At 45.3% G+C, this 24,988-nt stretch overlaps 1 protein-coding gene across 2 annotated transcripts; it reads left to right on the top strand.

Annotated features, from left to right (window-relative positions):
- Window positions 1–306: 306 nt before the first annotated feature.
- Window positions 307–24,573, top strand: cdc27 (cell division cycle 27). Of its 2 annotated transcripts, none has more exons than XM_076752731.1 (20): window positions 307–456; window positions 5,608–5,683; window positions 8,941–9,088; window positions 9,379–9,504; window positions 10,549–10,646; window positions 10,738–10,880; window positions 10,988–11,208; window positions 12,304–12,403; window positions 12,986–13,095; window positions 13,358–13,457; window positions 13,559–13,739; window positions 16,345–16,517; window positions 16,667–16,819; window positions 17,353–17,433; window positions 17,628–17,755; window positions 21,162–21,279; window positions 21,384–21,512; window positions 23,339–23,413; window positions 23,547–23,676; window positions 24,178–24,573. In XM_076752731.1, the coding sequence occupies exons 1-20, from the start codon at window positions 430–432 to the stop codon at window positions 24,267–24,269; spliced, it is 2,409 nt and encodes an 802-aa protein (XP_076608846.1). In that variant the 5' UTR covers window positions 307–429; the 3' UTR covers window positions 24,270–24,573. The 2 variants fall into 2 exon arrangements, with proteins under 2 accessions (XP_076608846.1, XP_076608845.1); XM_076752730.1 differs by having other exon boundaries at window positions 332–456; window positions 23,547–23,685; window positions 24,178–24,412.
- The last annotated feature ends 415 nt before the right edge of the window (window positions 24,574–24,988 follow it).

Here is a 24,988-nt window from a genome sequence, read left to right on the forward strand (position 1 = left end):
TATGATTATTTTTTAGCATTGTCCGACATACTTAGGTGAAATTTTATTTGTATAGCTCCCTTCATATATGTATATTGTCATTAATTCCCACCGAATTAAATTTAATTTTACCTCAGAAAGTCATATGACAGATATTGCCAGTTGTATGTAACACCACTAGGTGGCGACAGAACGCGCTTCTTACCTGCTTTATATTCATTTCACCAACAGAGGGCGTAGCAGCTGCTTCGGTTCTGATCGATTCACAGTCGTTCATCTCCGCCCTGGCCGTTTACCATCTTCGGTATTTTTCGGCTATGTTCGGCTAGTAACGGTCGGTGTGTTCAAATCTTCGGATACAGCTCCTCCTGGAGACTGAAGTAAAGAAAGAGCTGAGAGAAAAGAGGGAAAACAGACGACAAGAACCGATAGACAGAGTCTCGAAGCGGAATGACGGTGCTGCAGGAACCTGTCCAGGTAAAAACACATCTTCAGTTCGTTGTCATGAGCGGGAAGCCCAGTATTTATGAAGCCCGTGCTGCCTTCTCAGTCCCGGCCTCAGCGACTGTTCCAGTCCGCGGTGTAAGCTTCCCCCCGCTCCACAGGCCCCGCAGCCCGCTGCTAGTAGCACTGAACGTGTTATCGGTGTTATTGTTGTTAAAAACACGATCGTTACAGTGTGGTTTGGTCTGTTTGGCGTCGTTTGGTTCAAGACTTTTAACACAATGCTAGTTCGTTGCTAACGTCGGTTTGGTTACAATCCACATAGGTCATGCCAGATTACTTTTACAAATCTGTCAGATTGACGTTTCCGTTGGTGTTGGTTATTAAATATACCCAGTGGAATCATTTTTGTTACTCTTTTTGACTTGCATTGTGTCTCTCGTCGCTTCGGCATAGATCCAATCCATAAACTATCTTTCAGTTAGATAATCCAACATTCTTTGCGATTGTTGGTCTCATGGTCCACCGCTATGGCTGAGGTCAAAAGGCGCCGCTGAGGGCGGCAGTACCAGCGCAAACAGTTATTAAAGTTTATGTTCTACCTAAACAAACCACGTCTACTTCTGTGCATGAGTGCCGAATTTACCAATGAACAGTAATGATTGGTTAAAAGTGTGTTGAAGAGTTGGTAATTTCTAGTGATAAGCAGGGCAATACAAATCGGCTATATTTCAAATGCAGTTTTGTGTTGTTAGCGTTGCTAATGCTGGACTGTGGAGTTATGTTAGCCGGCTAACATCGTGGCTAACGCTTAGCTGAGCGGCTTCAGTCATGAGAAATCCACATTTAAAGTTCCCAAGTGAACACAAACGGTTTGGTGAAAGTCTGTTCAGATTGTAGTTACTGCTTGACTCCAAATCAGGCGTAGCAGCGAGGCTAAAGTCAACCGGCAACTGGCTAGCCTACCTATGCTAATCCTATCTAACGTCAGCTAGCTGCCGGTCAACATGAACAGTAACGTATTAGTCAGCTGGTAAGCTGCCATGTCAGCCAGAGTCAGACAACGTTAAACAGAGTAAAAGAGATCGTGGTTTAGTCAGATGATTAAGGTACAGTCAGTTCAGTAACTACTGATCACAGTATATTTATAACGTATTAGCACACCAACATAAACTGGCTGTTATTTAATGCAGCGTTGTGTTGACATGACAGTGAAGATCAATAGAAACTCTGTGAACTCAGGCTGATCTCTCTTGAGGTCCATGTATCCAGGTTACCTGTCTGATCGCAGTACCCAGGTAGCACTCTGGTCTGGTTTCCTGCCTTTTAATGTAATTTCGGTCATTGTGTTTCTATGTGGACTCTGATGCAGTCAGCAGGTTATTGGCTGTCGATTACCATCTGCATACAGATTATTAATGTTGTTATTGATCTGTGTCAGAGTTTATCTTGTCACGATAGTATTATGGATCTCAGGACATTTTTCTGAATACATGTATGCAGTGTTTGAGTTTTATTTTGTCCTGCTGGAAGATATGAAACATGTTCATTGACATGAGAACAGTTTTAGATTCATATTTGTGCTCAGTTGTAGATGTCGAATTACGTTTAATAAAGTGCTTCGCGTCCTGTGTTTGGCCTTTCATCTCCTCCTCCCTCATTTTATCCAACTGACCTCACCTTCATCATGACCATCATCAGCCTTTCTTCTTTCTACCAACCAGTTCACCGAAGTCATCTGAAAACTCAAAAATGTACCATTTGACTAAGAAGCTATGCAGGTCTGTCACATTCATTCCAGAAATGACATTCAAATATTCACTCTGAAATAAACCCACAACTGTGTTTAAAATTTCAACATTATTGAGAATTATATCCATGTTACTTCACACACCATAGCAGACTGCGTTCATTTTCAGTGGGAAGTGAACAATTGTCTGCTCCAAATGAGAAAAGTTCAGGACAGTTTAATAGGTGAGACTGGGGCAAAGAAGGGTTAGGGTTAGGCCAGCATCCGGATCTACGTCCAGGTCTGCTGCTAAGCACTGAGAGCCACTCCAACAGCTTCAGGTTAACTGAACCGTCTGATCCCCCGATACAACAATAGTGATGGGAAAAGTTGCGCTTGAAGGAAACTGCTGCAGATTATTGACATCCCCAATAGAAAATTTGACAGTGAGTTGATGCGATGTGGTGAAGTCATGGCTTTTGGTGTGTGTGTGATTCATTATGATTTACTTTGATGGTCTGGAAGATATCTGATTCTTTTGATGTACTTAGATTTTATATCTCTGACTGTGCAGTTAGCTAAATTACAGCTTTCCGTTAAGACAAAGATGGTACCTCTTTGATAAAAAAGAGAGGCTGACCTTTGAACTGTTTACTGTCATCTCTTTGTCTTTGCTGAACCTCATTGCAATAGGTCGGTAGAGGAGCCTGCCTTGCTGCCAGCTGACTAATAACCAATGACGATGGCAATGTTTGGGCTTGTTCGATTTATGATCCTCACTCGACTCTGGCTCCTTAAAGTAGAGATTGTGAGTTAGAGGAGATTTTACAGTTTCAGGGTATGTGGTATTAACACTATTATTATATATTATTATTATTATTAGTAGTAGTAGTAGTAGTAGTATCATTATTATCGTCATTATTGACCATTACAGTGACCCTTAAAGGAATGAAAGCTGAGGGACTTTCAGCTGAACAAATGTTTTATTATAACATCACAAAGAATTATGGCCGAACAGATATGAAGTTTGATATAAACTAGATTATTTCATAACCTAATCGGTAGAATTTAGTACTGTCGATAAGCAAATGCAGTGTTTCCTCTAGGATTTGTTTCAGCAGCGGGGGCGGGCTCTCCGGGGAGCCGTGGCGGCCTAACAAATGACACTTGACTGCAGATTTTACTTTTACAACCTATTTATTGAATGACCAGTTGAAAATTGCTTTTTAAAGGCTGAATGTAAAAATACAATAAAAAAATAAATAAACAAAACAATAAAATTAATTAAATAAAAACAATAAATAACAATTTCTTGATGGGGCTGTAGAATCAGTGGCAAAGTTTGCACCCAGGCTCAGAACAATGAATTTTTCTGGGTTTTTATAGAAGAGCTCTAAAGCTCAGAGGCTGCTCCATCACTCTGCTCTCCTGCTCCTTCACTCTGCTCTCCTGCTCCATCACTCTGCTCTCCTGCTCCTTCACTCTGCTCTCCTGCTCCATCACTCGGCTCTCCTCCTGCTCCATCACTCTGCTCTCCTGCTCCATCACTCTGCTCTCCTCCTCCTTCACTCTGCTCTCCTGCTCCTTCACTCTGCTCTCCTCCTCCTTCACTCTGCTCTCCTGCTCCTTCACTCGGCTCTCCTCCTGCTCCATCACTCTGCTCTCCTCCTCCTTCACTCTACTCTCCTGCTCCTTCACTCTGCTCTCCTGCTCCATCACTCTGCTCTCCTGCTCCTTCACTCTGCTCTCCTGCTCCTTCACTCTACTCTCCTCCTCCTTCACTCTGCTCTCCTGCTCCTTCACTCTGCTCTCCTGCTCCATCACTCTGCTCTCCTCCTCCTTCACTCTGCTCTCCTCCTCCTTCACTCGGCTCTCCTCCTGCTCCTTCACTCTGCTCTCCTGCTCCATCACTCTGCTCTCCTGCTCCATCACTCTGCTCTCCTCCTCCTTCACTCGGCTCTCCTCCTGCTCCTTCACTCAGCTCTCCTCCTGCTCCTTCACTCTGCTCTCCTGCTTCATCACTCTGCTCTCCTCCTCCTTCACTCTGCTCTCCTGCTCCATCACTCTGCTCTCCTGCTCCATCACTCTGCTCTCCTCCTCCTTCACTCTGCTCTCCTCCTGCTCCTTCACTCTACTCTCCTGCTCCTTCACTCTGCTCTCCTGCTCCATCACTCTGCTCTCCTGCTCCTTCACTCGGCTCTCCTCCTGCTCCTTCACTCTACTCTCCTCCTCCTTCACTCTGCTCTCCTGCTCCTTCACTCTGCTCTCCTGCTCCATCACTCTGCTCTCCTCCTCCTTCACTCTGCTCTCCTCCTCCTTCACTCGGCTCTCCTCCTCCTTCACTCGGCTCTCCTCCTGCTCCTTCACTCTGCTCTCCTGCTCCATCACTCTGCTCTCCTGCTCCATCACTCTGCTCTCCTCCTCCTTCACTCGGCTCTCCTCCTGCTCCTTCACTCAGCTCTCCTCCTGCTCCTTCACTCTGCTCTCCTGCTTCATCACTCTGCTCTCCTCCTCCTTCACTCTGCTCTCCTGCTCCATCACTCTGCTCTCCTGCTCCATCACTCTGCTCTCCTCCTGCTCCTTCACTCTACTCTCCTGCTCCTTCACTCGGCTCTCCTCCTGCTCCTTCACTCTGCTCTCCTTCACTTTGTTCCACTGCTCCTCCCTGTCTGATGTTACTTGTCTTATACGATTACATAAAACATTAACGTTAGATCATTTACACTCACATCACATCTGATTACAAGTGTGGACACAATTTTTTACCTGACCATCATCATTTATGAGTCAGTAAAAGGCTAATGATACCTGACTAGCTCATCTTCATCAGCTGTCTTCCTCTTAGAGAAATGTTTGAACAAGCTCATCTGAAAATGCAGTCAGCAGTTACATCATGGCATGACTCTTTGATATGGTTTCATGGCTGGTTGTTGTTTCAGGACTGGTTGATTTGGTTTCAGGGCTGGCTGATGTGGTTTAAAGACTGGTTTTTGGGCTGGTTTAGGTGGTTTTAAGGCTAGTTGTTCTAAATGAGGATATATGCCTTATATTCGAATTGTAAAACAAATTCATACATCTGAGTTAGACGTGAAAACGTTGCGGCTCTACGGACCATTTTCTCTGCTTCTCCGGTGTCTCTCACTCCTCTCCCAGTTCTCTGAAGTCAGAGTTTGTTTCACCCAAACCAGAGTTGATGATGATTGTTTAAGCAGTGAAAGATGAACCAAGAACATTTTGGTCAGTTTTATTTTGGAAAAATTGTTCTATTCAGCCATTTTGGACAATTTACTCATGACTGATATGTGTCTGATGTTAAACCCCTCTGTCTCTCTCTGCCTGTCTCTCTCTGTCTCTCTGCCTCTCTCTCTGTCTCTCTCTCACTGTCTCTCTGTCTCTCTCTCCTCTCTGCTTGTCTCTCTCTCTCTGTGTCTCTGTCCGTCTGTCTCTCTTGTTAGGCTGCAGTGTGGCAGGCTCTGAACCACTACGCCTACCTGGACGCTGTTTTCCTTGCTGAGAGACTCTACGCAGAAGGTAACAAACCTCAAACCTCATTTGCAGTTTTTACATATCAAAATGTGGGAAATTCAAAGGGGGGTGAATACTAGGGCTGGGCGATAAAACGATAACGATATGTCTCGCGATAGACACGTAATCAGTATCAATAAAAAATGCGTTCAATAAAACATTCAATAATTTTTTTTCTTCGTCTGAAGGATCCAGAAGTTGCGAAGCAAGGTTGGTTGCATGAGCAAAGGCACTCGCTCTCTGGTAACCTAGCAACGTAGGGAGTAATCACTGATCAGTGGGAGTGACACGCTAACAGCCAATCATGTAAGAGTATTGTGTTCGGTTGCGCCATCGCGTTGTCTCGTGTTTGATTCTTCGCGAGGAGTGAGATGAGAAATAGGAAGTGAGAAGAAATTGATGATAAAACAGGGAAAGTCAGCTCGTCAGTGTGGCAGTTTTTTGGATTTTGTAAGTCGGACCGTAGTCAGACCAATGTGGTCTGTAAAGTATGCAAGACCGTCGTCCCCACCAAGACCGGTTAATACCACAAACTGTTTAACCACCTTAGCCGCGCTCACCCTTCGAAGCGCAGCGTATTCGCCAACATCCAACAGCATCTGCTACCGCAGCACCGCCGCACAAGCAGCAGACCGCCATGCAGAGGTGCTCTGCTTCAGCGCCTTATGACAAATCATCTAAAAGGCACAAAGACATAACAGAGGCAGTGGTGTCATATAGATAAAGACGTGCTCCGCTGAGCACTGTGGAGAAGACAGCTTATAAAAATCTCTTACACGTGCTTGACCTCAACGTTATACCTGACCGAAAGTACTTTTCTGAGACTGCCATTTGTTTTCTATGTTACAGATGTAAAGTCGACCTCAGTTTATTTTAATTTCTCCTATGTTTATAAGACACTGCACATATTTGAAAACACTTAATTCACCAGAAGATGAATCAGCTTGTGAACGTCCTGTCACTAAACCTGCAGAAAAAAGTTCTCAGGTTTCTCTATGTTTTTATACGTGTTTTTTTAAGGTTCTTTTATTAGTTTTTAAATGTCTTAATGGTCTTGGGCCCTCTTATTTATCTGACCTGCTTTTATCATATCAACCCTCGCGGGTCCTGAGGTCCTCCGGCACTGGACTTTTAATTATTCCTAGAGTTAATACAAAAACCCACGGGGAGGCTGCATTCAGCCATTATGGCCCTCGACTATGGAATAGCCTGCCGGAGAGCATCAGGACTGCAGCGACTGTTGCTGTTTTTAAAAGGAGGCTCAAGACTCACCTTTTTAATTTGGCTTTTAATTGATTTCTTTTAAACTTTTAATTCTTCTATTATGTTATTTTTATTTCTAATATTTCCCATGACTTCTTAGTTATCCACTTTATCACCACTAGATCTTAAAATCTTATTACTATTATTTATTATTTATTTATTTGTCTATTTTAACATTTTAACTTTCTTAAATCTTTTAATTTTTATGCATTATACCTGCTTTTATTTATTGCTTATATTTTTAGTCTTTTAGTTTTTAGCTTCAGTGTTTCCTCATGGGGGGCCTCCACACTGGGATGTATGCCCGGTCTGCCCATGGGGGGCGTTGCCCTGGAGGCCTCCTGGGCCCGGGGGACTGGGGCGGCTCTGCATTAAGTGTGGAGTCTGTCCCTGTCCATCGGCGTCGGGGTGGTCTCTGTGGCGGCGCTCCCTATGGCCGTGGGCTGTGGTGCTTCTCGGTGTGGATGGCCCCCATAGGTGTTTCCTCACATGGTTCCTCAGTGCCCTGCCATGTCTCAGCACCGGGCGTGTGTGTGTGTGTGTGTGTGTGTGTGTGTGTGTGTGTGTGTGTGTGTGTGTGTGTGTGTGTGTGTGTGTGTGTGTGTGTGTGTGTGTGCGCGCACACATATGTATATATATATCTGGGAGTGGAATATTGTCTGTCATAATATGCTTTTATTCTTTCTGTTCTTGTATTCTTTGATTCTGTGAAGCACTTTGGGATGCATTTTATATGGATGAAAAGTGCTATATAAATAAAGTTTATTATTATTATTATTATTATTATTATTATACTTTGCACTATTTTATTACACTTTATTTAGCATTTGTTACATATTCTTTATTTTTGCACCTTAATGTTAAGATATAATTGTTGAGTGTTCATTGTGATTTTAGACTTTTATTGACATTTATTATGTGAGTGTTTTCCATGGTCGTGTTGACATTTCCTTTCCTTTCTGCCTTGATAGCTGAGGGGATTATAATCAGAGGAAGGTTAAATTTCAAATTAAAAATGTTTAGATTTAATGTATTTATCTCCTGGTCCTTATTTTGAATAGGTCATAAAAAATATCAATAATTATCGATATCGACCGATATAAAACACTAATATCGTGATACAGTTTTCAGCCATATCGCCCAGCCCTAGTGGATACTGTATTTCATTTATAGTCTAACATTAGTTGTTACTTCTAGCGATTGCATTTGCACTTCAAAAATAAAGAGTGGTGCTCATGTGTGAATATTCCATTATAATAACAATAATATATAGTTTCCTACACGTTTGAGCACAGAGCATATTTCTCTATGTCAAAGAATGAAGATCCTGTTTGCTTTCTGTTAAGGGAGCCAGAGCTATGCTAACTTCCACGTTGGCCTATGTTAACCCTGCAGCACTCTGTAAGAATCATGATAACACGCGTCAGTGATGAGCCATTTAAGGCTCTGACCTGCTGCTGATTGGTGAACAGCTGGAGCTCATTCATACCGAGCAGAGTATGGACACATGTCCACAGAGACAAACCCTCCTGCAGCAGTAGTTTTTAATTTGGTCTGAGGCTGAAGTGTGTGGAGGTCCTGTAGGGAGAAGGACTCTGTTCCCACAGACATGTCCGACTTCAGCATACAGATCCAGCCCCTTCTTTATGGCTTTGTAGTCGTCTTCTGATACTTCACATGAGGACTTGAGTCAAGTCCTTTCTCTCTGAGAGTAAATGCATTGTTGACACTGTCTTTGAGGGGACACCTGGACCAGCTGAGTGGTGGATCATTAATGTGTCAGTTAAGTCCGGCATAGAGACCAACACAGTCTGTTTTATATGCACAGAGAACAGACTGGATTATTCCTGTGTAGAAGTGGATCAGCAGCTGTTTGAAGTCCACCTTAGATCCTGGGAGATAGTGGATCCCAGAAACCTGAAGGTTTGACAGAGGAGGGGCTCTGCCTGTTGGCTACCTGTTGACCTGTCTCTCTGTCCCTCTCCCTGTCTGTCTGTCAGTGAGGTCAGAGGAGGCGCTCTACCTGTTGGCTACCTGTTATTACCGCTCTGGAAAGCCGTATAAAGCGTACCGGCTGCTGAAGGCTCACAGCTGCTCCACACCGCAGGTTCGATTCCTGTTGGCAAAGTGCTGCGTTGAACTCAGCAAGTAAGCACGGCCACTCACTCACGTGGGCACACACACACACACACACACACACACACACACACACACACACACACACTAGTTGAAAGTAGTTGATGGAGTAAACCAGCCTGTTTCATACCATTAGGAAAAAGTAGGAGTTGGGACGTTTCATTGTCTGTTTGTTGATGAAGCTCTTAATTAGAACACATTTAAAATGAAACTGCTGCTGAGTACAATTTGTCTCTGCCTGTCTCTGTCTTACCTGTCTGTCCACCTGTCTCCCCCCCCCCCCCAACCGGTCTGTCTGTCAGGCTGGCTGAAGGAGAACAGGTGCTGATTGGTGGAGTGCTTAACAAACAGAAGAGTCAGGATGACATCATCACTGAATTTGGAGACTCCGCCTCCTTCACGCTGTCATTACTGGGACATATTTACTGGTAATGATCAGCCCTCCCATTGTGTTACTGGTGTTGTACTGGCTGTGAGCGCTCAGTGAAGTCACCACAGAAGCACAGATGTCCCACAGTTCCTATGAAAAATCCCATAATTCCTTTGGGGTTGCGTTTCCTCGGCCAGTCTATAGATCTGTATGCATAGACATGTCAGACATGTATTTATGATAGAGGATTGAAAATGTGGGTTTGCATACCAAAATGCTTTTCCTCTTGTAGACAGTGACAATAACATTTCTATAAAATAATATTTAGGATGGACGTAGCCTTCGTAAAGTTGATTTGTCTGTGAACTGGCTGCCATGACATCAGTTTGTTTCTAATTTCATAAATAAATCAAGACTTAATTAATAAAAATTTGAAAGATTAAGTTAAATTAAGGAGCAGAAGCTCTTTTTTTGTTGCTAGTGAGGAGCTCTAAATGGACGATCCTCATACAAAGAGTGTATGGGGAGGCATGATCTTCACTCGTGTCATTTTATATCACAGTGATAAGTGTTGTGTAAATTCAGTGAAGAAATGGTTTCAGATAACATTCACTCTGCTGCACCTCATCACGTGATTATTTCCTGAGACAGTTCCTGCTGTGAACTGCTGCTCAGACTCTTTTAACAATGACTAACTAATCTTTGGCTTCTAGTTTTTGTTTGGTTTGTTTGTAGACATCACTGATAAGGGGACAAACACAGATTTATATAGTAAGATTAATATGAATTTCACATAAATTCTAAATGACGTGTATGACGATATGACTTTATTGAAGTGTGATGTCTGGGTGTTTGTAGTTGGACGTGTTCTGTCCCTGCAGTTTAACTTTCTGGGTGAATGAAGGAAATGAAGGATGGCCTGTAGGCACCATGAATGACCTCTGCCGGTCACATGACTGATTGTTGTTGATGTTTTATACCTGTCTGTCCCTGACTGGTAATAAACCAGTCCTCTCAGTCTGTTACAGGTGTCCATGATGTGAGACACACTGACTGACCTGTCTGTCTCTCTCTCTCTCTGCCTGTCTGACCGCTTGAGCAGTAAGACAGATCGTGTTGCTAAAGGTGCTGAGTGTTTCCAGAGAAGTTTAACTCTCAACCCATTCCTCTGGTCGCCATTTCAGAACCTCTGTCACCTAGGTAACACACACACACACACACACACACATATGTATATGTGATGTTTTTATTTATATATTTTGGCTAAGTGATTTTTTTGTTTCCCCTCCAGGAGAGAAACCAGATCCAGATCAGGTCTTCAGGTTGTCCTCTCTACAGAACTCTTCTATAGCCCCACCCCCTCCATCTGTTAGCCCCGCCCAGAACCCCTCCCGCCTAGACACAGCCCTCATGGAGACCCCACAGGACACACTGGTACCGCATACAATGCACCTGTGATACTAGTACTGGGATTACTGGTGGTTTCAGATGGTGTGATCAGATTACAGAGGTGTCACCTTCAAACGTTTTTGTCTCTTCAGGAGTTGAATCGTTTGAACCTAGAATCTTCTAATGGAAAGCTTACGTCTGATTTGTCGGTTTCCTACATCGACGCCTCCCTCATCTCCCCAGAGACCGGCTCCCTATTGGGTAATACGGTTTCTATGGCGTCCGCTGCCTCCCTATTGGCTAAGCAGAATAAGCCCAAAAGTGGGCGGAGTTTACTTGGAGGACCTGCTGCACTCAGCCCGCTGACGCCCAGGTGAGTTAATTAACTAAATCTGTCCAGGTGAAGGTACAGTCATGGAATAGAAAAATTCTCTCTGTTCCCGTTAACTCTTCAGTCGGCGTGTCCTGTTTCTGTGTGACTTGCTCAGAGAGATCGACAGGTCAGAGTTCATCTTTGTTAACTTTTACTCGTGGATTTTGACCAATGGACACACTGCTGCCCTGTCATGTGATCAGTCGACCAATAGAAACTGTGAAATGTAGAAGTTTAACACCATGTTTAGTGAGTTATCGTACTACAGACTACAAACTGCGTGCTGCTCTCATTCACCATTTACAGTCCGTGATTATTCTGATCAGCAGTATTGATTAGCTGCATCAAAAGTGTGACATCATCAGGCCCCGTTTGGTGAAATTTAGCTCAAAGAAATCCTTTAAACTGTGAGTTTGCCTGTCTGTAACTTTGAAAGATGATTCAATCAGACTGTTGAAGCTACATGTTAACTTCACATTATAACTTTACACAGAAGGACTATAGTTTTTGTCCTCCATCACTTCCGTGCCAGCTCGATTCCATGGCTGCGTTTCCTTCTGGCTGCGACGCGGCCGGCCGGAGGTGATGGCAGCCTTTCTAGATGATGCTGGTGATTCCACCAGCAGCATGTTTCAGAAGCGTCCCAGAAGCAGATCTGAGTGTCCAGCTGCACCGAGCACACCCCAGACAGGAAGTCACACACTGGGGCTACATGAGACATCTATTTTCAAAATAAAACACCCCGTGCAGACTCTCGATCAGATATCACATCCGAACAGATGATCCGCTTCTGAAAAGCTCCTCGTGGGGTATGAAGCTGTACTGAGGACAAACTGAAACCGCATCGCGCAAACGTCATGGAGCTGCTTAGAGATCTGTTCATGTCTAGTATGAACAGGAGGAAGGAATAAAGCAAGAAAAACCTGTTTCCACTGTTCATCTGTCAAACTGACTTAACACACTCTAAGTTCTAAACTTGTCCTTTAACTTCTCCATCATATTTAACAGTGTGTGTGTGTGTGTGTGTGTGTGTGTGTGTGTGTGTGTGCGTGCGTGCGTGCGTGCGTGCATGTGTGCGTGCGTGCGTGCCTCCAGTTTTGGCATCCTGCCCCTGGAGCCCAGCCCTGGAGACCCCACATATTTACAGAATTATTCAGCTACCTTGGAAACACAATCTACAGGTCCCAGCAAGAAGGTACACACACATCATACACACATCTTAACCCCTCTGACAGACACACACTTCATCCAGGCTTCCATATTTTAAGATTCCACCGGAGGGGTCCCGCCCCCTGCTTACCTGTTAATAACTGAGCCCCCCCAGGAACCCAGTACATCATGTCAGTCATCCAGCAGGGGGCGCTCTACAGGACACATGATACTGAACCTTCATAGAAAATCGCTTTCATTTAACTGTGTCATGTTTCCACCTGTCTGTTCACCTGTCTGTGTCTCCTCATCTGTCTCTGGGGACCTGTCTGTGCGTCTGTTAACATGTCTGTGTCTTCCCAACTGTCTACATTTACCTGTCTGTCTCTCCTTGTCTGTCCGTCTCTCTGTTCATTTGTCTGTCTCATCGCTTGTCTCTCTGTTTGCCGGGCTGTCTTTGTTCATCTGTCTGTCCTTGCCTGTTTGTCTCTTTGTTCACCTGTCTGTCCTTGCCTGACTGTCTCTTGACCTGACTGTCTCTTGACCTGTCTGTCTCTCTCATGTCCTCTGTCTCTGTCTCTGTCTGTCTCTCTCTCTCTCTCTCTCTCTCTCTCTCTCTCTCTCTCAGTCTGTCTCCAGGATCAGTCAGTCCAAGTCTGTCTTCAGCCAGAGTGGTAACAGCAGAGATGTTCTCCCCATCCCCTTCAACCAATCACAGACCCCTGCCCCTCACACCAGGTAACTTGAGTAACTAATCACAGAGCTCCAGCCCTCCTCCAGGTGAGCGTTTCACTGTTCTCCTGTAAGAGGGATGTGGCTTCACTTCTTTATGGCAGCTGGGACTTCACATAGTTTGAACTGTCTCACTGTTCAGACAGACTGACAGACGTGCAGAGAGACAGTTGATGTCTGTCAGGTGACCTGTCTGACTCTCAGTGGTAACCATCTGACAACCTGTCTGTCTCAGTGGTACCTGTCTGATGACCTGTCTATCTCTCAGTGGATCTCCTCAGGTCCTTAGTCCCAGTATGTCTGGTCCTCCGAATGTTCAGCCCAGACGAAGCTCCAGACTGTTTACTAGTGCCAGCTCTACTGCCAAGGTACTGCACTGCTACAGTAATACTGCAATACCACAGGAATGTACTACTAATCTAATACTATATTGTACCGTGCTACAGCCTCATAATCTCTTTCTCTGCAGGAGAACAGTAAGAAGTTAAAGATGAAGTTTCCTACTAAGATCCCCAACCGGAAAACTAAATGTAAATCAGCAAAGACATCAAACAGCAGCAACCTGAATGAGAGTATGGACATACTGAGACTTGATCCAGTTCTGAGTCTCCCAGACACCAAGATCCCACAGTACCAGAGGGCTGCTGCAGGTAATAGTACTACAAATACTAGAAAATACTGTTGTACCCTAACCTGAGTTTAGCAGAGACCAAGATCCCCCAAGAGCTGCTGCAGGCTCTACAAATACTACCATGTGTCCATTTTTCTGATGTGTACCCAAGTCGAGGTCATAGTAGCAGCAGGTTAAGGAAGGTAGCCTATATGTCCCTCTCCACAGTCAAGTTCCAGAGGTCCTCCTACAGGATCCTGAGATATTCCCAGACCAGATGGGATATATAACCCTTCCAGCATGTACTGGACATAAACTGTACAAATACAGGATGCAGAAATCTGCATTCTTTCTAACAGCCAGCAGGAGGCGACTCCACTGGTTGCAAAAAGAAGTCTGATTTTATGTAAGCTTTTGAAGAAAAGCACTCTACTTTTCACTTGATTTGTTACTTCAGTGAACAGTTTCTTAGTAGGTTTATGGTCACTTGCTGGTTTCAAGTCTTTGTCAGTACAGCATGATGTTCATTTGGTAAATTATGGTCCCATTTAAAGTAAAATAGACAATATACCATGTGATGCTTTAGAGCATGGCTCATGATTAGCAAGTGCCTACCAAGGCCAGTCTGGTTCTCAGTCAGAGGCATTTGGATGCTGGTTCCTGCCATCCAAAATATCATCAGTCCAGGGTCTCCTCCCTTACCACCTGTCTTATCTGTGGAATGTCAGTCACTCTTCATTTGTATTTTCACTGAGTACAAGTCCTACCAATACAACTAATAACACAGTACTAGAGGGCTGCTGAGGGTACTATTAATAGTACTGATACTGCATGACCCTAGCCAGATATCAATATCCCCCAGTCTGAGAGACCTGCTGCAGATACCAATGGTATTTCAGCAACTTACGTCTTACCTTCTATCAAGCCGCCACGTGAACCAGGCGAGGGGGCTTTCGGACGCACAAACAAACTTCAAACAAACTTAAACTTAATTCCAACGAAAATAGGATCTGCTATCCCTCTAAATGGGCTACAACTTAAATATCTTATCCAACGGTGTATGCGTGTCAGTGGAAATGTAAACGAAAAACTTCAGTCTTATTTTGTAAGTGGTCAATTGGATATTTGGGATTTCTTGGATCGTGGTCAACAAAACCATAACGCTCCCAACTGCGGCTAGCGTTTCTTCTCAAATGCCATCACCCACCAGGCCTCACTTCCTGTCTACCTATAAAGAGTTCCGGGTGGGGTCATAAGCAGGGTTCTAAATTCACTATTTTGATCACCAGCCAATGTGGCTGGTGACCTTCTAAAGTTACCAGCCAATCAGAATTTCCACGAGCCAAATTTTTTCCCGGTGAAAATAAGAGAGATTATGAGTGCCACTGAATGCATTTGATCATTTTATTTACATTGTTGGCATGAAAAATGCACAGAAAGTACAACACATGAAACAAAATATACACAGAAAGTGCAAACATTTAATTTATACAAACAAAAAAAGCTGTCAGATTTATTATTTTCTAAAAGACATTTTTCCAGTAAGTATTTAGTATCATTACATTCCTAATAAAATGTATTTTTCCTTTCAACTTAGAGTGTTTCTGCTTTCCTTCTTTAATAAGGAATATATATAAGTAACAGCCATGACTTAAACACTTGCAAAAAATTGCATTGGTAATAAATTGAATTATGTATGTACAACTAGAAAACACAAACAGTGCAGCAGTCAGTACTGCAGACTCCTTCGGCTCTCCTGATGACTTTGGGCACTCTCATGGTCCTTTACTGCCTCCGCTTTAAAATTATTAGTCCCCACCACAAAATTATTCGTCTTGTTTTTTTCTTTCATGTACAGGCGGCAGTCCTTACAAAACATGACAGCATTTTCGTGATCAAACACAAGCCATTCATGACCTGTCAGCCATTTAGCGTTAAACTTTCTTTTCTTCGTTTCGCACGCTTTGTCGACATTCTCATCCCCTGCCTCCTTCCTCTTCTTGCCCCCAGACGTCTGTCCCAACCACCGCAGCATTTAGTTTAACTTCACTTTTTACTTTTAGCTAGCTCAGTCTCCTTTTTTACAGTTTATACGCCGCCGTTCATTCTTCTTCTTCTTCTTTGTGTGTGTGTTTCCGTGGTTTCTCGCGCTGGTTGCACTACAGACTGTAGTGTGCCTGCGCACAGCCAATGGGCGTTTTCTACGTCATCACGTAGCATTACGACAGTGTTCATGGGAAATGTGGGACGGATTGTCAGGGGGACAAATGACCAAGAACTGTAGAGCGGCTCTGACTGACATGATTGCCTAATGCATTACCGGCCAAATTGGCTAGTAAGTTTTTATTTACACCCGCCAATATGAATTTTAACCCGCATTTGGCGGGTTGGCGGGTGTTAATTTAGAACCCTGGTCATAAGGCAAAGTAAAAGTGCCAGCAGGGGGAGGTAATTTCACTTAAATAGAAATAAGAATAAATTTGCCCTAACAAATGGAATTAGGGCCAAACTTAAACATAAACCTGACCCTGAACCTGAACCTAAGCCCAGTTTGGTCTCAGTAATCAGAACAGAAGGTTATTTGATGTGCAGCTCAGATTGTCTTAGAAACCGTGTTCACGTACATGTGTTCTGCATGTGTACAGACAGTGTGATGGCGTTGCTACGGGAGCTGGGGCGTGGTTACCAGGCGCTGTGCTCGTACAACTGCAGAGAAGCCATCAACATCCTCACCTCCCTCCCCCCCCAGCACTACAACACCGGCTGGGTCCTCACACACATCGGCAGGGCTTACTTTGAACTGGCCGAGTACACACAGGTAACACTGACCTGATTAACGGATGATTACCTCGCAGATAGACCTTCTGTTGTAGCCGTGACAGTGGGTGTCGATCAGCGACCTGATTGGTCTATCGCGGGTGTGTTTGGTTTCTGTTTCGGCGTTATGACGTTATGATATGTTTGTAGGCGGAGCGTCTGTTTAGCGAGGTCCGCAGGATCGAGTCGTACAGAGTTGAAGGGATGGAGATTTATTCGACCACACTCTGGCACCTGCAGAAAGACGTTGCCCTGTCCACCCTGTCCAAAGACCTGACTGACATGGACAAGAATTGTCCCGAGGTAAGAACTACACCTGTCCAAAGACTAGACCCAAGTGACGAACAGGGTTTCAGCACAGGTTTTAAACCAAGATTTGACCTGACCTAAGCCGCCAGGCCCTCCAAACCTGACCAAGAGTGGAGCTTTATTTTATTTATTTCTTCTTGAAAGACATTTGCCGTTCTTGGGAAGACGTTCTCACTCAAGACTTTCTGCCATTCAAAATGTGAAGCTTTGTTTCTGTCTGTATCTGTCTTATTCAGTCCAATTTTATTTATGTAGCACCAAATCACAACAGAAGTTGTCTCAGGGCACTCTCCATGCAGAGCTCGTACCGACCAAAGTCTTAATCTACAGCTGGAGACAGCGGAGAGGAAAAACTTCCTTTGACAGGAGGAAACCTCGAGCACAACCCAGATCAGGGTGGGCGGCCATCTGCCTCGACCGGTCGGGTTAGAGACAGACGGACAGACAAACAGCGAGAGAGATGGGGGTTTAAGCACAGTATGTACATATATGATATTCACTTGATTCACCTGTCTGTCTCTCTTCAGGCATGGTGTGTAGCAGGTAACTGTTTCAGTCTGCAGAGGGAGCATGACATCGCCATCAAGTTCTTCCAGAGAGCCATCCAGGTGAGCTGCTGTTACCATACTTACCAGGGTTACATTGGCTGACTCGTTCTAGTCTCTGAGCGAGGGGGAGACAGGTCAGCAAACAGTTAGCCATGGCAGTCTCACCTCCTAATTGTCTACCTGCCTGTCTCTACCTGTTTATGTCTCTGTCTACACTTACCTGTCTCTCTCTCTCTGTCCTGTCTGTCTCTCAGGTGGACCCGGGCTTTGCGTATGCCTACACTCTGTTGGGTCACGAGTTTGTTCTGACGGAGGAGTTGGACCGAGCACTCGCCTGCTTCCGTAACGCCATCCGAGTCAACAACAGACACTACAATGCATGGTATGCTCACCACGGTAACTCGCGTGGTTACCTTATGTCTGTGGACTGGCACTACATAGGTAGTATACACACACACACGTGTGTGTATATATATATATATATGTGTGTGTGTGTGTGTGTGTGTGTGTGTGTGTATATATAAATATATATATATATATGTACACTCCGTAGTATATATACTGCAAGAGTTCAGCACTACAAGAAATTGTAACTACAGTTACAATTACAGCTACAACTCCCGTTCATTGTGAGCTTTTTTCCGTTTTAGTTTCGTCTTTTGCCGTTATTTTTTCAAATATATTCTCACATGTGCTTTTAATCAATCGGTGCACTATGGAGACCAAAGTCGCCGTGTTTGCTCTGGTCTTTTTGTGTTTTTTTTTTCACTGTTTTCGACCGTGTCTGGGGACCCCGTGCGCAGCCATGGCCCTATTGTTTTCAGTAGGGATCAGCTGTTGGCGCTCTGTAGCACCGCGGTGCTGCCCCACGAGGGACCCGATGTTCCCCGCGAGCTGAAGAGGAGGAGACGGGGGAGCTGTGCCAGAGCTGATCACCGTGCCAGAAGGAGGAGATACAGACCCTTCCTCCCGTCCATCATCGTGGGGGATGTGAGATCTCTTGCCAATAAGATGGACGAGTTAGCTGCGCTGACCCGGCACCAAAGGGACTACCGGGTGTGCAGCATCATGATGTTGTCGGAAACATGGCTGACTACGCTGACTCCAGACACAGACATGGCACTGGATGGCTTTAAGCTGCTGCAGGCAGACAGGACGAGGGAGAGTGGTAAGAGGAAAGGACGAGGGCTGGCAGTGTTTGTGAATGACAGATGGTGTAACTCTGGGCACATCGCTATTAAAGAAAAACTCTGCTGCAAGGACATTGAATTGTTAGCCGTTAGCATCAGGCCATATTACCTGCCGCGGGAATTCTCGCATGTTATCGCGATAGCTGCGTATATTCCCCCCTCTACTAACGCTGATGCAGCCTGTGATGTTCTCCACTCCGTCATAAGCAGGCTGCAGACAGAGCACCCACAGGCCCTCCTTCTTATCTCTGGGGACTTTAATCATGCCTCTCCATCCTCCACTCTGCCCACTTTCACCCAGTACGTTACATGTTGCACCAGAGACAATAAGATACTGGATTTGTGTTATGCCAACACCAAGGAGGCATACACTTCATCACCCCTCCCTCCCCTGGGCAGATCCGACCACAACCTGGTTCATCTCCTGCCTGTGTACAAACCTCTTGTGCACAGGCAACCAGCTGTGTCCCGCACAGTGAAGAGATGGTCCGACAAGGCTGACGAGGCTCTGAAGGACTGTTTCGAGACAACTGTGTGGGAGGAATTCTGTGATTCTCACGGAGAGGACATCAATAGTCTCACACACTGCATAACTGACTATATTAACTTCTGTGTGGAAAACACCGTACCCACCAGGACTGTACGGTGTTTTTCCAACAACAAACTGTGGATTAACCCCGACATAAAGGCCCTCCTAGGAGGAGAAGAAGAGGGCCTTTAAGACAGGAAATAAGGATGAGCTGAAGGCTGTGCAGAAGGAGCTGAGATGGAAGATCCAAGAGGGGAAAAACATCTACAGGAGGAAGATGGAGGATCAGCTGCAGCAAAAAAATGTCAGTGGAGTCTGGAGAGGCCTAAAAACCATCTCTGGCCACAAGGAACCTGACTCCCAAGCTGCAGGGGACCAAAAGTGGCCGAATAACCTGAACATATTCTTCAATAGATTTGATTAGTCATCTGCACCTCCCCCGGCCCAGTCCTCCATACTGCAGCCCCCCATTTCCCCCTCTACAACACATAGCTCACAGACCCCCCCCCACTGCTCATCTCATCAACCCAACCCCCCCACCCACACCCTCCAGCATGCAACCCCCCTGCTCCAACCTGTCCCTCACAACAACCCAGGTGAGAAACCAGCTCCGGAGGATCAAGGCGAGGACGGCTGCAGGCCCAGATGGCATCAGCTCCAGGCTCCTCACGTCCTGCACAGATCAGCTGTGCGGGATTTTGTTGAACAAATGGACCTCGGCAGCTACAGGCCAGTGGCAATAACATCCCACCTAATGAAGACCCTGCAGTGGCTGGTCCTTGTTCATCTCCGCCCCCTGGTGAGCCCATTGCTGGATCCACTTCAGTTTGCCTACCAGCCTGGCATCGGGGTGGATGACACCGTCATCTTCCTCCAACACCAACCTCTCTCTCACCTGGAGAAACCTAGGAGTACTGTGAGAATCATGTTTTTTGACTTCTCCAGTGCTTTCAATGCCATTCAGCCTGCACTTCTGAGGGACAAGCTGGAGCACACTGGGGTGAACCATCACCTCACACACTGGATTCTGGACTATCTCACCAACCGTCCACAGCATGTGAGGACCTGGGACTGTGTGTCCGACACGGTCATCTGCAGCATGGGGGCCCCGCAGGGAATGGTCCTGGCTTCGTTCCTCTTCAGCCATCTTTTATGGAGTGGTCTGCTGGGGGAGCAGCATCTTGACGGCTGGCAGACTTGACAAACTGATCAAGAAGGCCAGCTCTGTCCTGGGATGCCCCCTCGACTTAGTGGGGGTGGTAGGAGAGACGAGGATAATGGCTAAGCTGTCATCCATGATTGAGAACGACTCCCACCCTCTGCAGGACACTTTAACAGCACTGGAGAGCTCCTTCAGCGACAGACTGCTTCACCCAAAGTGTGTGAAGGAACGCTATCGCAGGTCCTTCCTTCCTGCAGCAGTCAGACTTTACAACCAGCAGTGCTCCCAGTAGACCACACACTCTCCAAGACTTTCAAATTGACTGCACTATAACACACATCAACTGTGTTCACTTAAACAGTGAAAATATTCAGCTCAGATGACTTTCAGCTTATGGTGCAATATATCAATCTTTCAATCAGGTGTGTTATTACTCCTATGTGCAATATCAATACTCCAGTCAGGAGTACTATCATCCAATGTGCAATATCAGTACTTGGCGAATCTCTAATTTCCACTGTGCAGTATTGGTATTTCCTCTGTGCCATGGTGTAAACTTGAAAACACTATATATTGTTACCACTCCCATATTTTACATTTCTCCACACCAGGTTGCTAGTTTCTGTATTTCCCCTTGTTTAAATTGTTCATATTTTTCAATATTCCTTATTTATATTGTTTATATTGCTTGTTTACTATTTAATGTCTTTTTACTGACGCCCTCTATTTTTTGCCATCCACTTTGCTGCTATAATACTGGAAATTTCCCCACTATGGGACTAATAAATAATATCTTATCTTACATGACAGATATACCAATCCATGGTCACTGCAGTAATTATACTGTGCATATAGTCTTTATCCAAACATACATTTACTCTGTGTGTGTGTGTGTGTGTTCGTTCAGGTACGGTCTGGGGATGATTTACTACAAACAAGAGAAGTTCAACTTGGCAGAAATCCACTTTAAGAAAGCTTTGAGCATCAACCCTCAGAGCTCTGTGCTGCTCTGTCACATCGGGGTGGTACGTTAGCTTGTAGCATTCTTCCATCCACAGCAACTGCTCTGTTAGCATATAGCATTAAACCAATGATTGATGTGTGTTTCTGTGTGTCTTTGTGTGTGTAGGTGCAGCATGCGTTGAAGAAATCTGATGCAGCTTTAGAGACTCTGAACAGAGCGATTGGGATCGACCCCAAAAATCCGCTCTGCAAGTTCCACCGAGCGTCTATACTGTTTGCCAACGACAAGTACAAGGTAATCAGTCCTGATCTGAAGTGATCAATACGTTCATACTGCTCATTAAGTAAAAGGTAATCGATGTTCATCAATACTTAGCTTTAGAGATCAGTACATTCATACTGTTCATAATCAGGAAGTTTAAACTGAGTAATAAAAGCTGATGACTTGTCTTCCTGTCTTTGTCTCTATGACAATCTGTCTGTCTCTCTCAGTCACCATGACATCATTGAAGCCAGTTAAAGAAGCTTTGGAGAAGGTTGAATCTGGGAAACGTAGCTTTCATCTCGTTCAGCCAGAGCGAACATTATTCAGTTCAGTTCAATGAAAGTTTATTTACGTGTCACCAAATCACAACAGAAGTTGTCTCAGGACACTGTCCATAAAGAGCAGGGACAGACCAAAGTCTTCATCTCCAGACATGCAACAATTCCCTCATGAGCAAACACTTGGTAACGCTGGCGAGTAAAAGCTCACGTTCAACAGGCAGAAACCTGGCGCAGAGCCAGGATCAGGGTGGTCGGCGGTCCGCAGAGAGAGGGTTGTTTGAATGTTGATGGGAATTGGTCTAATTCTGCTCTGAAGATTCAAATAATTCTAGTTCAGTTGCACTTTGAATGTACTTTTGATTGCACTACTGCCCTGCGTACTACGTATTTCCCTGTCATCTGAATGTCTGTGAAAACTCACTGTCTTTGCCTTTTCATGTTTCCTGCTGGGTCCAGGTCTGGTACAGCTACTGTTACAGGTCCAGATTCTGGTGTAACCCCTGTTGTGTACAACCCTGTTCCAAGAAATGTGGGACACTGGGTAAAAGATCAATAAAACCAGAATCAGTCATTTCCAGTCAAACTCTGTTTACTGACGGCAGTTTTCTGAAGTGTCTCTGAGTCCATGTGTTCATCTCGCTCCATCCTCACTGTGAACAACTGAGCCTTTCCAGGATGCCCCTTCATACACAATCATGATGCTCTCACCTGTTACCAATGAGCCTGATTGGGCTAATGTGGACTCTCGGTCTGGTTTTCATCGGAACTGGTTCTGCTGTGTTCTGTACAAACTGAAACTGACCACCAGCTTTCTGAGACTCAGCAGACAGGAGAGCGTCACAGCGTCCTGCTTTAGATTAAAGCCTGGATTCACCAAGTCTGCCTGAAGCGGTCTGATGGCAGACGGACGCTTCGCTTTGTAAGATATGATGTAAGATATCAGCCGTTCACAGTGTGTCTAGAATTACAATTCAGCAAATGAGGAGAGACAGTGAAAGCACATCCATGACAGAGGAAACGTCCACAGAAAGTCCTTGTGTGAAGACGAGGTCTAAGGTTCGTGAACGTGTCGTATGAAGCTCAGAGCTTGTCCGTGTTATTGTCAGCGTGTCAATTAAAGTCACCATTAATGATGATATTGTCTTGATTAGAGCTCAGAGAAATCAGAGCAGTTCTTTGTTGGTGTCTGAACATCATGAGCATTGATCATTTCAGTCTGACGCTCAAACCAGCTGAAAACAGAAAGACGTCCTCTGTCCCTGACGTCTCTGTTACACACACTGGAGACATGGCTGAGTTACTCTGGAGTTCATGTCTTTCATCCTTTGCTTTCAAGTCTTTTTGTCCTTGGCTTAGCATAGCTTAGCGTAGCTAACTTCACGCTCAGTGACCTGTCTGTCTCTCACTTCAGTTTAAAGGGGCTTTATTGGCATGAAAACATGATAACATTGACGAAGGAGGTGTGTCTGCCTGCCTCTCTCATTGTCTGTCTATCTGACCTCTCTCTCTCTCTGTTTCTGACCTGTCTGTCTCTCTGTCTCTCTCTCTCTATCTGACCTGTCTGTCTGTCTGCAGGCGGCTCTTCAGGAGTTGGAGGAGTTGAAGCAGATTGTCCCCAAAGAGTCTCTGGTTTACTTCCTCATAGGAAAGGTAACAGACATCAGCTGGTCAACGACACTTTAACCCCGTCATTGATTTCATCTCACTGAACCTGCACCTGTCTGACTATCTGACTCTCCACCTGTCTGTCTGTGTGGTGGACTGCCTGCCCCCCTGCCTTCAGGTGTACAAGAAGCTGGGTCAGACTCACCTGGCTCTGATGAACTTCAGCTGGGCGATGGATCTGGATCCTAAAGGAGCAAACAACCAGATAAAAGAAGCCATCGACAAGAGATACCTGCCAGAGGACGAAGGTGAGACAGGTACACACAGGTCAATCGGTTTGATCAGCGTGACTGATGATGTGAGACAGGCACAGCCATGTGTGTGCAGATTTCCCATCAGTCTATACTTGTGTGTTGGTAGTGAAGTATTTGATGTATTCAAGCTGTAACTCCAAAGAGTGAGAGTGGACTGGATTATTGATTATTGATTGTTGAGTGTTGATGTGAGCGAGTTGACTGTGTGAGTGTGTTGGTGGTGAAGCTGATTTTAACTCTTTACATGACTCTGCCAGGTGTCAGATACATGTACTGCAGTACATGTACAAAGTGTTGTACAAGTAACCTGAAATCTGTAAAGTACAGCCTCAGAGAACACCTGGAGAGGACAGGAGTTGTGATTGGTCAGCAGAGGGCCTCACACTCAATAATCAATCACAGAGAGAGTAACCAATCAGAGACCATGACATCACACACCAGAGCTCTCTATGTTTGTGAATAAACCTGTCTGTCTACCTGTCTGTCTCCCATCAGCGGCCGAGGTGGACGACAGTCAGGACAGCAGTATCATGACAGACGCCGACGACACGCAGCTCCACACGGCCGAGAGCGATGACGTTCTTTAACCCCACCCCCTCGCTCTGCCCCCACCCCCCGCTTGAGCCGAGCCCCACCCCCTGCTCCGATTGGCCGGAGGAGTACTGATGCGAGGCAATATTCTAACAGAGAGATCTTCAGTTTAGCTCCGCCTCCGGCCCACCTCCCCTCCCTGTCCTGTGATTGGCTGAAACAGACTGCTGCTGCCCTGATTTCCCCCGGCCCCTCCTCTTCCTCGTATGTCATCGAGCTCGTCCTCTGACATCACAGCTGTTTTTTATGTTCTTTTTATCATCATTATGGAAATACATCAATAAAAACATGTAAACCCTGCACACCCCTGTCTGTCTACTTCCTGTGCCCAGCAGCCAATCACAGCAGCTGTGCAATGATTGGACCAGGTGAGTGAAGGTACAGTCACATGACACCTGCTGTAAAAGGCTTGTTGGAGCTGAATCTGCAGTGGAATTGCAAAAAATGAAACGATGTCCTGTGACTTTTCCTCGACCTGGAACCAGGCGCCGTCGTCATGTGACCACCGTGGTCAAATAAAAAAATAATACGGGTGTGGATGAAGGTGGAGATGATGAGGGGGTGGCAGGACCCCTGAAACCAGGAAGTCCTCTGCAGTTCTGGATCAGCAGCGAGCGTGTGAACTGCAGGCTGATCCATATATCAGTCAATTGATCCGTGATCAGGCTTCGCTCGTCTCCTCAGAGTCGTTACCTGTTGGTGACGAGTCGTCAAA

This window comes from Chaetodon auriga, chromosome 16 (genome assembly GCF_051107435.1).
Source record: "Chaetodon auriga isolate fChaAug3 chromosome 16, fChaAug3.hap1, whole genome shotgun sequence".
NCBI lineage: Eukaryota > Metazoa > Chordata > Actinopteri > Chaetodontiformes > Chaetodontidae > Chaetodon > Chaetodon auriga.